At 39.2% G+C, this 13,234-nt stretch overlaps 1 protein-coding gene across 1 annotated transcript; it reads left to right on the top strand.

Moving 5' to 3' along the window:
- Nucleotides 1-1,791: 1,791 nt before the first annotated feature.
- Nucleotides 1,792-9,350, top strand: adipor1a (adiponectin receptor 1a). The gene is made up of 8 exons (XM_086199008.1): nucleotides 1,792-1,896; nucleotides 3,615-3,830; nucleotides 3,908-4,021; nucleotides 6,104-6,275; nucleotides 6,475-6,661; nucleotides 8,323-8,510; nucleotides 8,751-8,944; nucleotides 9,069-9,350. Exons 2-8 carry the CDS (start codon nucleotides 3,684-3,686, stop codon nucleotides 9,195-9,197), a joined length of 1,131 nt encoding a protein of 376 aa, XP_086055134.1. The 5' UTR covers nucleotides 1,792-1,896; nucleotides 3,615-3,683; the 3' UTR covers nucleotides 9,198-9,350.
- The last annotated feature ends 3,884 nt before the right edge of the window (nucleotides 9,351-13,234 follow it).

The following is a 13,234-nucleotide window of genomic DNA, read 5'->3' as shown; positions in this document are numbered from 1 at the left end:
AGTTCTGTGTCGATGAATAAATGTTTCAGACAGCAGCGCTCAACAATTACACCTTTTATTAGCACCAAAACAAACTCAGATCTGTTGTGAACTGTACTGAACTGCCTTTGAACCACTGCCAATGTGTGATTCACAAGCTTAAGTCCATATCTCCACATTAAACAAACTTTTGATGGCAGATCATTCGAGAATGATGGCAAATTACGATCAAGAGGCTGTTTGGTTTCTCGGAGTGGTCTATTTATTTGTTAATTTATTGTGATTTGTGTCTTCGGAGAGCTAGGGATCATTTGGAGAACTTGAAATCAGTGAAGATGTGGACTGAGTTTGTAAAATCCTGCTGCGGTAATGACTGTCAAATGTAAAAGACCACAATCATGTTACCTAGTGTGCATTTTTACTGTCTCTCTTTATTTATATGTTTTTCCAGTTACAAGTTGATCTAATATTGCTGTTAAGAGATCTGTGAAAATGTTTTACCTGTGGACGTAAATAAAGAGTAATGTTTGTATGCTGTTGAGTTTTCATTTACTCGTGATTTCTAGTGTTTAAAAATTGACAACTTCATGTTAGCCTTAATCCCAGCAGACCTGGACCTGTCGCAGAAGGGATCAGAGCACGTTTGAATGATAACATGAACAATGGCTTAATTCCATGTAGCTGCTGGGGCTTGGTGTCTTGCATGTTGGCTTGCTGTAGCAACATCAGGGTTTACTGGAAAACATTGAAAGTGTGCCTAATGCATGAAAGACTTACTGCCTCAAAACAGTCTTGCAGAAAGAAAACGTCAGTCTTGTTCCAAATAAAGTAAAAATGTGTGGTTGTCGTGTAATCAAATGAAAGCCCAGGGCAGACTAGACTCTATAATCCACCCGTTGTTTGCATGTGAGGTATTGTAGAAACCAGCTTTTGCCTATATTGGGATTAAAATATGTCTGTATCTTTCTGTATAGCACATGGTGTGCAAAGAGAGATCAGCAGTTTGTTCTCATAGCTCATGTTGATCTTGTTCCAGAGAAGCATGATCACGGTAGGCAACCATCTGTCACGGCAGGCTGTGACTACACGCTTTCACTTTCATCCAATTTTTTTTCATACTCATCTTTGTCAATCAGGCATTTTTGATTGTGATACATTTATAATATACATTGGAAACAGATTCCATATGTTTGTAAAATTCTTCTAATCCACTAATGCATTAAAATGTGATGAAAACACAAGGTTTCTGTTGCTCCCTTTATGTAGGTACACATGTTTTAAACCAGAGGTTTTCATAAATATGAGGTGGCCTACCCCTGGGAAATATCCAGTGTTATGGAAGGTTGCATAAATGGAGGGGAAATAATAATAATAATAATAATAATAATTATTATTATTATTATTACAAAAAGGACATCATATAGAACAGCCTAAAATGTAACTAAACAACAAAAATATGTGATTCCTTTGGGAAAAAAGCAAGGGGAAATTGTACTTTTTATTTTACTGTCTTCTAAGGGTAGGAAACTAATAATAACTCAGGACAGACACTTTCTATGTCTTAAGTGTACTCTGAAATCACTGTTTTAACAGCAATATTTGGTTAGGTTGTAAAAAGTTATATACTAAATCAAAATAGTGATTTTCTACAGGCATTCTGATATAACAGTAATGTGGCACCTTGTTCAAGTCTTTATCTAAGGAGATGCCCTCCACATCAGAGTTTTAAGACCCTTAGTTTTGTTTTTTGTTGTTGTAAATCTTCTGTTTACGCTGCACATGTGAACAGGTGCTTTTATTTTGAAGGGCGGGGTTTCGTTTCACGGAAGAGAAGACAAGAGAACAGCTTCCGGATAGGATTGTGTTTTACATTTCGATAAATAATTCACCTTCCTGGTTTGAAGGCTACCTTGTCAGGTAACTTGTGTTCATTTAATCAAACTACAATAGAATATATCATTACAGTATTTTATTTAAATGCACGACTGTGACGTAGCACCGGCTTTGTTTTAGCTGCTAGCAAGTTAATCCACAGAACAGAGTCGCCAGCTCAGCGGGTGCTAGCTAACGTTACAAGGTAACGTTAAGGTTAGCGAGATGAAATATGAGCTATCCGAGACCAGTTAACTTGCCCAATTATCGGTGCTCGTTAACGTTTAATCCAGCCTTTTAACACGTCAAGCAGGCGGTGAAGTGATTCATTTACGTGAAATATCAGTATCTTGCGGTTGTTTACATCTGGTACTCCATGTTCTGTGTCTGACGTTGTGCTAATCAATATATTACGTCTGGCAGGCTTTGCTATCGTTAATGTCAGGCTTGTCTATCGTTTTGTTTGTGTTTGCAGACCTGTATCATATTGTATTGTCTTACATCGAGTATGTCGTCCAACTATTGCCGGTGTCGACACCGGTAATGTTTCAGCCCAAACAAGTTTAGCCGCTCCTGATGTTCTTTTGGAGTCAATGTCGGTAGCTCTCAGATCCATAATAACCAACCATTTTCTGCTAAGAATGAGATAAAGGATTAACTATAAATAGACAAGTTGCTCACGGCAATACTCTCTTTGTAAAATTATGATTGAAATGAAGTCATCTTGTAATATAAGATGTGTACATTGCATTAATTGGAACCTTGTTATTTACTGATTATAACATGATTTAAGATATTTAGTACCGTATGATTTTAATTGTGGCTGTGCAAGCTGCACATACTGTACTTACGGATGCATGGTGGGGGGGGGGGCTGTTATTACTGATGGAGGGCATGTTGATTTTGGCATCTTTATTCTCAATGGTTTGATTTTTGTGTATTTAGAAGGAGATGTGTAGTCTGCAGCCCCATATTATTCTTTTTTTTTTAAATTGACAATTAAGTTAAGCTTTTAAAAAATGTTGCACTGACTTGCGATATGAAAATTACAGAAGTACCTGTACTTATACTGACCAATAGACTCACCAAACCATCTCTGTATATAGTCTAACCTCTTGTCAGTATTTCAGCACTGTTACATTTTAGGACCAGTAACGGTAAACGACAATTCCAAGTTTGTCGATAAAACATCTCTATTAATTTAAAAAAGGCAGAAAATATTTATTTTTCCCCTGGTAAATGCAGCATGAAGAGAAACATATGCTGCGTGTTTTAGTGCAAATTTCATATTGAGATTATTGTGTACGGTATTTTCATTTAATAAACAAATAGTATCATGTTATGAAGACATATTACTGATCATTTTGAAATGTCTATTTCTGAACTCATAAATACTTGACACACTTAAACCAGCATAAACAATACAAGAATTTATGCCATACTATTTATAAGAATAACAGTGTTCCACTTAATAGCACTACCAAAAAGTATCTTTTACTAAAATGTACACTGTTCAAATATAACTGCATTTTTTAAAAACTGATAATATAACAGGCTGACATTGTGATTGGACTAACTGTATTGTACTACTTCATTTTCATAATATAATAGTCATAAATGTAACTAATCTAAATTTGTGTTTATACTATCTGCTTTGTTTAATGTAAATACAGGTTAAGATAATGGTAGAGAGCTACTGAGAGTTAATCCCATCCGCATGTCAAGCACAGCCATTAGATATGATTGTGTTTGTGGTTGTGCAGGAGGAAATTGAAGTGTACCGTTTGAAGCAGAATACAGAGACTGTGAGTGGGTCATCAGGCAGTCTCCCTATGTCAGGCCGAAACGGGTCTGCAAGTGATGCAGACTGCCGGATCTCTGAGGACTGCCGCGTCCCAGATGTTGAGCTAATGGAGCTAGGCCCTCTGCTGGATGAGGGAGGGGGTCGACAGGCCCCCTCAAAAGGTGTCCATCCAGAGGTAGGTCTTGATGCAAAATTCCCAGTGTTGTTTCTGCTGCTCAGTAGCTTTAGTGATCTTTTATGATCTCCTTAAAGGGGGCTGCAATGCTTGCTGACGAGGAAGAAGATGATGATGAGGTGGGAGAGGTCCTGACCCTGCCACTTCAGGCGCACCACGCCATGGAGAAGATGGAGGAGTTTGTACACAAAGTAACACTGTTTTCTCTCTTCAGTAAACACTGAACTTCTATAGTGGTGACTTATTTCTAGCAACACTCCAGACTTTAATCAGCTGACAGAAGTGTATACTTTCTCACGGACACTGTGACTTGATATTAAAACATGGATGAGTTTTGAGTAGATCAGCACCTGTCCAAACAGTAAACCATATGAGAAGCATGTGAACTTTTTGACTTATGGAATCCTGAGGCCTTCAGTTGGCTTTTTTTCAGTCAGGTTTAATATGGCAGAAGAGAACTGTATGGTCTCACTGTAGCGGTTGTAAAAGGAAGTATAATGGTGTAGAAGTCTAAGATAGATTGACCCCACTTCTAACTTTATTCATGTAAACATTTTCCTCATGAGTTTGTGGTCTCATCTGCAAATTTTAAGACCACTACATTCAAGTATTATGTTTATTTTTGTGTCATTTTGAGTAAAAGAGACATAAAGCAGCCCATGCCTCAGGACATAGCTCATTGTGATTGACAAGTCACTTTCACAGCAACCTGTTTGTCAGGATAAAAGCACTGCGTATTTTATCAGCTCAACCCTCTCCTGCAATTATAGTCACTTTTGCTTAGAAAAAACAAAATGGGAACAACCAAAATACTAAACACAAGGAGTCCAAAAAGCAATGAATGATGTCACTCGCAGTGTCCGTGTCCAAACTGGCATCACTTCCCTGATCCATTACTGGCCTTCATACTAGTCTGAAACTGTCCAGTTTTACAAGTTTGAGTACAGTTACTATAGATGCAGTTGCTTAAATGTGCCAGATTGACAGAGGTTGTGTAACACTCCACCACTTTGTCCACAATGTAATGTTGACCCAGCAAATATTAATTCAAACAAAGTGAAAGTTAATGCCTCGTTGAGCTCAAGGGCGGTGTTCCCATCTGTATTTTAGCCGTGAAGTTAATAGACATACAGTTGCTGATCTGTGGGAACAGCAACAACCGCTAATTAACCTGAGACACAAGTGTCATACAAGGAATGAGTCATGGATGTTTTATTATTCCGTTCTAGACAGACACACAAATTGTGTTGTATAAGAGACACACTCTTCATCATAGGACGGAGATTACGAGATGGAAATGATCCGAGTGGATTTAGAATTTTAGATGAGCATCACCCAAGAAATCTCTAGCAAATACACTAGTGATATACAGTATGGTTAAAGACAGATGGTATTTGGTTTAAGTTATTCTGTTTTGTTTTTTTTTTTATCTTATTAGTTTGTTTTAGGTGTAGCTGTTGTTTCTCACCAAATGTAGGAGACTCTCTTCATAGCAGCTCTTTTTACCTGTCATAGCAGGTTCAACACAGGTGTAAATTGATGACTAAGTCTCCTTTATTTTCTACATGGTTTTCTGTATTTTTGACCGCACGATTGTTGCAGGTGTTCACTGGGTTTTTTGCGTAATGGGAGTGGTTACATATGCCTGCCTTCACCTGCTCACCTGTTTTTTGGCATTGACACATAGAAGGTGAGCCTGGGAGCAGATATTTTTCTGCTGACCCAGGTGTGTTTTGGTATATGTTTCCATGAGGAGGATACATTTTTGTATGTATATCTGTGTAGTGCAATTTCAATTTTTTTTGTCCATCAAAATGTTGTTACATGGTGTTAAGCCCCTGGGGGATGCTGTTTTTTTGGGGGCTTTTAATTATGGTCTCTTAATATTAAATGTGTGCAGCATGTACAAGTCAGCCAGGGCCTGTCTAAATGGAACAGTGCCATGATTAATATTATTAATTACACCTGTGTTTGCCTTGAAATGACACATCAAAATAACAGCAGTGAATAAATGCAAAAATGTCAGTTCATTTGTAAAATTTGGGAATTTAAAAATCAGGGCAGTGTCCCATATTTTGATGTTTGGTGCAGTATTGTAGAACTTTGAAGAAATACACCACGCTGTCTAAATCTTTTGATGATTAACAGCATTCAACTTGTTTGGATTTCAACTGGATTCAAAATGCTAATGTCAGTTGCTACATCAACCTCACAGGCCTGCAGCTGTCATGAATGTGAGTATTGTACGTAGAAGCTATTCTTTTTTTTTCCAGGTTTGGGAGGGGCGCTGGAGGGTCATCCCTTTTCACGTCCTGCCAGAGTGGCTAAAGGACAACGATTACCTCCTGCATGGACACCGCCCCCCTATGCCCTCCTTCCGGGCCTGCTTTGGAAGCATCTTCAGAATTCACACTGAGACAGGAAACATTTGGACTCATCTGTTAGGTGAGAATAATATGACATCTCAGGCTCTGATTATGTTTTAGCATGTTATTGAATTTCCCTCTGGGATCAATAAAGTATCTATCCATCTGTTCATTATTGTTTGCTATGTAACAAAAGCATTTATTGACTATTAATATAAGCGATTGATTTCTGCAGCCATGTCAGAGAGAATGTTGTGAAACTCTTTTGCCCTCCTCAGGGCTGATTTTATTCCTGTGTCTGGGCACGTTAACCATGCTGCGGCCCAACATGTATTTTATGGCTCCGCTCCAAGAGAAAGTGGTGTTTGGCATGTTCTTCCTGGGAGCCGTGCTCTGCCTCAGCTTCTCCTGGCTTTTTCATACTGTCTACTGCCACTCTGAGAAAGTCTCTCGGACCTTCTCCAAGTAAGACCTCGTACTGTCAAACACTTTTCACACATGCACTAGTTCAGGAACAATTTCCATTCTGTTTATTTCTAAATGACCTTACATGTGCTTCTTTATACTGGATGCTCCAACTTGAGACCAGCTGTGTGATGCGTATTTTAAATCCATAATCACCAGACTTTAGACAAATATAACCCAACCTGTCAAAAGTGAGTTTTGTTCAAGGAGCAGTGTTTGGGATCTAGTGACCACTAGTGGTGAAGCTGTAGACTCACCCCTCCCTTTCTAAGCATGTGACCTGTGCAGGCTAGTTTATCCTGCATTGGTCCAAATTTGGCCTCTCAAACTTCTGAGAAACATTGTTAGCCAGCATCAGCAACCACTGGGGCATAGTTGGGAAAAAGGAAGACTTTATTTATCCGCAGATGCCTGCATACGGTTCCTCCAAATGCAGTTAGGAAAGGAAATAATTGTTCTTTCTTTTGTGATGTAATTGAGATCAAGATTCTGGAGTTGTACCATAACAGAAAGGATCACGTCACACAAGTTTACTGGTTTAGCATGGGAGGTAAACAACAACAATAACTCTGTTATATGAATGTAGCACCACAGCTGACAGATGTCTGGGCTACAGGAACATGTGACCAGGGTGGCACCATCTGTTGTTAATAAAAGTGCCAGCCTGCCATTTTGTTTCTCTCTGACTTATTCTTGCCTGCTCAAACTCTCTGAAAGCTGTTGATAGTCTAGAACACCTTCCCACCGTTACAGTTCTGTGAAAAACACAACATTCAAATATAACTCCCTGCACTTTATCAACTACAAAACATTTCAGCTCTGTGCGGTTGAAACAATGTTACTTCATAGTCAGATACTCCTCTCAGCAAGAACGTACACTCACTGAAGTCTCTCAGATTTCTCAGTGCTGCAGCCTATGCCCAAAAATTTCACTTGCTCCATAATAATGGAAGTTTAAATCTCTCTATCAGCCTCCATTGTTCCTCCTCTGTGCATCTCAGAATTTCTGTGGGGTTGTCCAAAGTTGTCGCCATCATGACCAGCCAGATTCAGCTCAATGGAAAAAATAATACCATGGACGAAAAAAGAAGAATGCTTAAATAGGGAATTTGGAGAGAGGCGTGATTACCATTTGTGTGAGAGCAACCAATGAAACTACAAAAATGCTGAAGTGTTCGGTCGGTCTTTTCTGGAACTATGTAGATGCAACATGATGGGCTTTCTGGGACTGTCAATCACCCGGGCTTGCTAAGACTCTAATTTTCTAAAAGCTACACAATAGATGTAAAAGAAAGAAAGAAAGAGAGCAAAGAGCGACAAATAGCCATGAGCCATTTTCTTCCTTATTTTCCTAATTTAGGGTTAAAAATCCTCTAGAGTTTTCGAATGTATCTAATAATTTCGACAGATCAAAATAGGCCGTAAGCAAGTATTGCCAGAAGTTTGCTTTCTTCACTCAAATAGCGCTAAGAGAAGTGATATTTCCAGCAAGCGACATATTGCTGCTGCTTTCCCTCATTGGAAACAACGAAAGCCATCAGCTGTTGCATCTAGTTAGGAATTTGACTCCAGGACTCTACAGGCTGTTGACTGAATGTAGTTGTGTCGTCAGGTAGACGTCAGTTCACCTGTGATCTTCCACCTGTCCTCTCTCTCCTCAGGCTTGACTACTCGGGCATCGCCCTCCTGATCATGGGCTCCTTTGTGCCCTGGCTGTACTACTCGTTCTATTGTTCCCCTCAGCCTCGACTTATCTACCTCACCATCGTATGTGTTCTTGGCATCGCCGCCATTATAGTGGCCCAGTGGGACCGGTTCTCAACACCTCGACACAGGCCCACACGTGCAGGTGCTCACCAGTCAGAATGATTCTGCTTGAGATAACAGGGTTCCCTCTGTACATCAGTTAGGTTCTTCTATTCATTGTACTTTGAATACACAATTGTTGCAGTTTTTAATTTAGCCTCTCCTGAATGTAGACACTTAACATTCTGATGATTTATTGTCTTACCTGTCAAAACAAATTTTAGCATGTAGGTTTATCTTCTAAAAAATGACATAAAATAACATAGATCAATGTTTCTCGTAGGCGTGTTTATGGGTCTGGGACTTAGTGGCATTGTTCCCACCATGCACTTCACCATTGAGGAGGGCTTCGTGAAAGCCACCACAGTCGGACAAATGGGTTGGTTCTACCTGATGGGCGCTATGTACATCACTGGTGCTGGTCTGTACGCAGCCAGGATCCCTGAACGCTTCTTCCCCGGCAAGTGTGACATCTGGGTATGTACTCAGTTTGTTTGACGACGGTTGATAGATTGAATGAATTGGATGGATTACACTCATTCAGTGTAAACTTACTGTTGATTAATGTTATCGATACACATGTTTTTCTTTCTCCATCTAGTTTCACTCTCATCAGATTTTCCATGTTCTGGTCGTGGCAGCGGCGTTCATCCATTTCTACGGTGTTTCCAACCTGCAGGAGTTCCGCTATGGGCTGGAGGGAGGATGCACAGATGACTCTCTACTCTGAGAAGCCTGACTGTGACTTACACCTACTTTACTTTATAGCTCCTCAACATACACATGCACACACACACACACACACACACACACACACACACACACACACACACACACACACACACACACACACACACAAACATACACACACTCACACTGAAAATGCTGCTGGAATTCATTATAGTCACATTGCTCCTTCTGTACTTCTGATTTGCTCACATGGTGTTAAGGTTTTGGTGGTCTTTATGCCTTGGCTCTTTTTTGCTCCAATAAAGTAGCATTGACTAGCCAATGAACTATGGAGGGAATCTTCAACAGTCACGACTTCATCAATAACTATGAAACTTGAAGTTCATTTTCAAGCTAAAAATGGAATTTTTACCAAAATCAAGCATCCCTCTACCTGATGGTCACCTGTTAGCTCGCCAGTATCCCAACTGCTTCATAGTTTGTTACCGTTGCACAAAGGATACAAAGAGTATTAAATGAGCTGTAGCAGAGGGCACACACTGTAAATCATTCCTTTCCTCCTTCTTAGTGTCCATTAGGGCTGAGCGATAAGCAAAAAAAATCATATTGGGTTACTTAGACAGATATTGCAATTGCGATATGGCTCATTATTTTAGTAGGAATGTTTTTGGGGTTTTTTTTGCATTTCATTTTCACTGACAAAAATCCAAAAAAAAAAAAAAAAAAAAAAGTGATTCTTGCTGGGGTCTGTACCAAACAAGCATGTTCCCTTACGGCTGGAGAAGGGCCGGGGCGTCTCTGTAGCACCACAATGCTTCATTCATAATGGTATGTTGTGACACATTTGAACTAGAATTGCAGCTCTTGCAATTTAGGTAATGCACATGGCCATATTACGATTTGGACAATGTTGAGGAATTGTGCAGCCCTAGTGTACCTGCTGGTCTGAGGGAGAATGCTACTAGTGGTGGAATGACTGCCCCTAGAATGGCGTAGAATAACAGCCCATTTGATATGAAAGTATACACATGTAGAGTGCGTGTGGTTGTCACAACTTTTTTTTTTTGTTAGAGTGCTGACACTGATTTTTAAGCTATTGGTTACCAAGCGCCCACCCATTTCCACTCCGCAATAAAACTTGAGAGCCCAGGTAATCCGCTAAAATCCCTTGGGGGAAAAAAAATTGTCAAAGGAAAATTTTGTTACAGTAATACAATTTACATCTTTGTCTGAATAACCTGTCAGATAAGGTCAATTGGATTTTTTTTTTTTCATGTTGCGTTTGAATGAAACTGAAACAAGGGATCGGATTCTCCAGCAAACTGAACTTTGCAGTTTATTTGAATTTTATACTGAAATTCATTGAAGTTTCTTCACGTTTGTTGCATTCTCCTATTTGTTAATTGTCTCAAGGACAATAATTCTGTAATGGTCCAGAACAGCTATAAAATTTTGCAGCAGTTGTGCAAAACAAATTCATTTAAAGTTAGACAATGATGCTTAAAATGTTGAAAAGAACTCCCCCATCATTACTTCTCGGTCCAAAAGTGAAATAATTGATGCGTTTCTAGATTGAGTTCCTGGGCTGCGCACAATGTACAGATGTGGACTGGTCAAGTTGTGTTTTTTTTTTTTTTAATGTCAGCTAGAGTTTTTTTTTTTTTCTTTTGTGCTAGATTTGAGATGCAATGAGAGGTGTAAATATCAAACGCACCTTAGTGTATACTATTAAATTCAAAAGTTTTAATTGCCGTATGGGGTTTAAAATGTCTTCTGTATGATTGATATAAAATTTTAGTATTCCTGTGCCTTAGGCCAACGGAAATGTTTTTAAATAAAATGGCCTAACCTAAGAGTCAAGGGAGCTACAATGATTTCCAGTTGTTGACTTTTCTTATTTTCCTTGCCATATACAATTGAATCATTATTAAACTTACAACTCCATTGATAGGTTGTATCAACTGCTGTTTAAGACTACTTTTTCTAGGTCAACTTATTCAAGCTTTATTACAGAGACTAAAACGATGTGTATTCTTGACTTTGTGTAATGTCCTGTGTAGAAAGTGATAAATCATACATTTCATTGAAATGTAGACGTCAATATTTATTAATGGTAATCTTGGAAAATTATTGTAATAAATTTTTTTCCACATGTACAAACATGGTGTCAAAATGATTGTGTCTCCAATAACTGACAATCCGGCTAATACGAGTAGCTGCTGTAAACATCATGTAGGTTTGAAGACAAAAGAATTTGTCTGTTAGGGTTTCAGCAGATGACAGAATGTTTACAATCAACTGGAAATCAGGTGTATCAGGCTAAGAGTATATGATTTGATTAAAGACACATGTTCATGAATACCAGTTTATCAGTTTTCCTGTTTTAATCAGAATTAAAAAAAAAAAAGACATTTAGAAGGCTACAAAATTGTGTTTCATAAGTAAATAGATAAATCATAAAATACATAATCTTTACAAAATCCGATTTACTTTTGAAAATGGGAAATATTTGTTATTTTTATGACTCTATTTACATTATTGAACTGTGCAAATTGTCACGTCAAATGTTTGGATTATAACTAAACTCAACCAAGTTTGTGTTTGGTTCTGACAGGCTGGCATAGGGCAGCTCGGGTTGACCTGACTGAGCCTGCCCAGCGGTACCGTCACAGACTAGACTGTGCTCTGCTCCAGGACCTGGAGCTCATGTCCCACATAGGCATCAGTTAGGACTGATTGTACAAACTTGTTCTCGGTACATTTCAGCTCATAAACTCTCATTTCAACCTGCTGACTGAGTAGATTTGACATGGCTTAGATCTCAAGAAATAGTGAAAAGGGCCTCAGTCCAACAAGGCGTTGGCTCATTTGTACACCGCCCAAACTCTGAATGAGACACCTAACCAGAGGCCATATGCCAGAGACATTGCTGTTGATTCCCAGGGATCTTGTGAACAGCTGCACAACTACCAGCTCCTCAGTCCTGTGGTGCACCACCCAACAGTGAAGTGAGCACAGCAACCCAACAGCCACCCTCCCCAGTCTGCCAAAGACAAGGTTTTCTGTGCAGAAAACACACTGCATGGAGCACAGAAGTGGTAACCATGTCCCTGAAATGTGACGTCTGGTTTATGACAGTGGCAATGCCTCAGTCCAGTGCAGATTTAACTGCCCAGTTCACTTCAGCGCTGCATGAGACAAGAGTTTTAGACGCTCTCACCACAGAATGATGGTGATAGTGTTGTCTTCTGGCTGTTCAGTAGCAGTGCTATCTGGTGCTGTATCAGCAGCACTCTGAGCTGCAGATGCTGAGTAAAACTTCCTAAAACACAAAACCACTTAACTGGGAAAATTGCAGAAAATTCAGGAAGAGCCACAAAGGAAGGGTCTTTCTCCCAGGACAGGCAGCCATGCAATAGGTGTTACAAGTAGAGAGCAGACTAATAGAAGGACAGATCATAAAATAACAGGCAAGTGAAAAAAAAAAAAAAAATTGATTCAACTGATTTTTAATAGGACTGGCTACCCGTCCAGGGTGAACCCCTCCTCTCGCCCGAAAGCCACTGGGTTAGGCTCCAGCCCCCCGCGACTCTTAACAGGATAAGCAGTAGAAAATGGATGGTGGATGATGGATGACTTTTAATCAGTGCAGTGGATCCTGAGGAGCTCTCTGATTGGGAGCAGAGGAATGCTTTGGCAATTACGCAACAATGATGTGACATCACCATGTGCCATTCTTATAGAGTATTGCACCTCTTTGACACTATACAGTTCACTCATATTCCCATAAAAATAAATGCAGAATTTAAGTGGGGATGGTTTTTTTTTCTTCTTTTATTTGAAGAGTTTTGAATATTTCTGCCTTAAGTGCTTCACCCAATCCTATTACAAACCATAAAAATTGTAAATTGACATGATGTCATGGTCAATAATTCTGATTTTCATAAAATTGTTCATTATTATTTTTGCAATAACTTCAAAGAATGGTCTTGCATCTCTATAGCACTTTACTACATTTTATTCCATTTCTACTTTTTTCACCCCTGGTCAATTTTTTTTGCTGGAATAAATAATTAT

This window comes from Aulostomus chinensis, chromosome 3 (assembly GCF_037954235.1).
Source record: "Aulostomus chinensis isolate RoL2024-O1b breed Wild chromosome 3, RoL_Achi_v1.0, whole genome shotgun sequence".
Lineage (NCBI taxonomy): Eukaryota > Metazoa > Chordata > Actinopteri > Syngnathiformes > Aulostomidae > Aulostomus > Aulostomus chinensis.
This window is presented reverse-complemented; position numbering and strand designations above follow the sequence as displayed.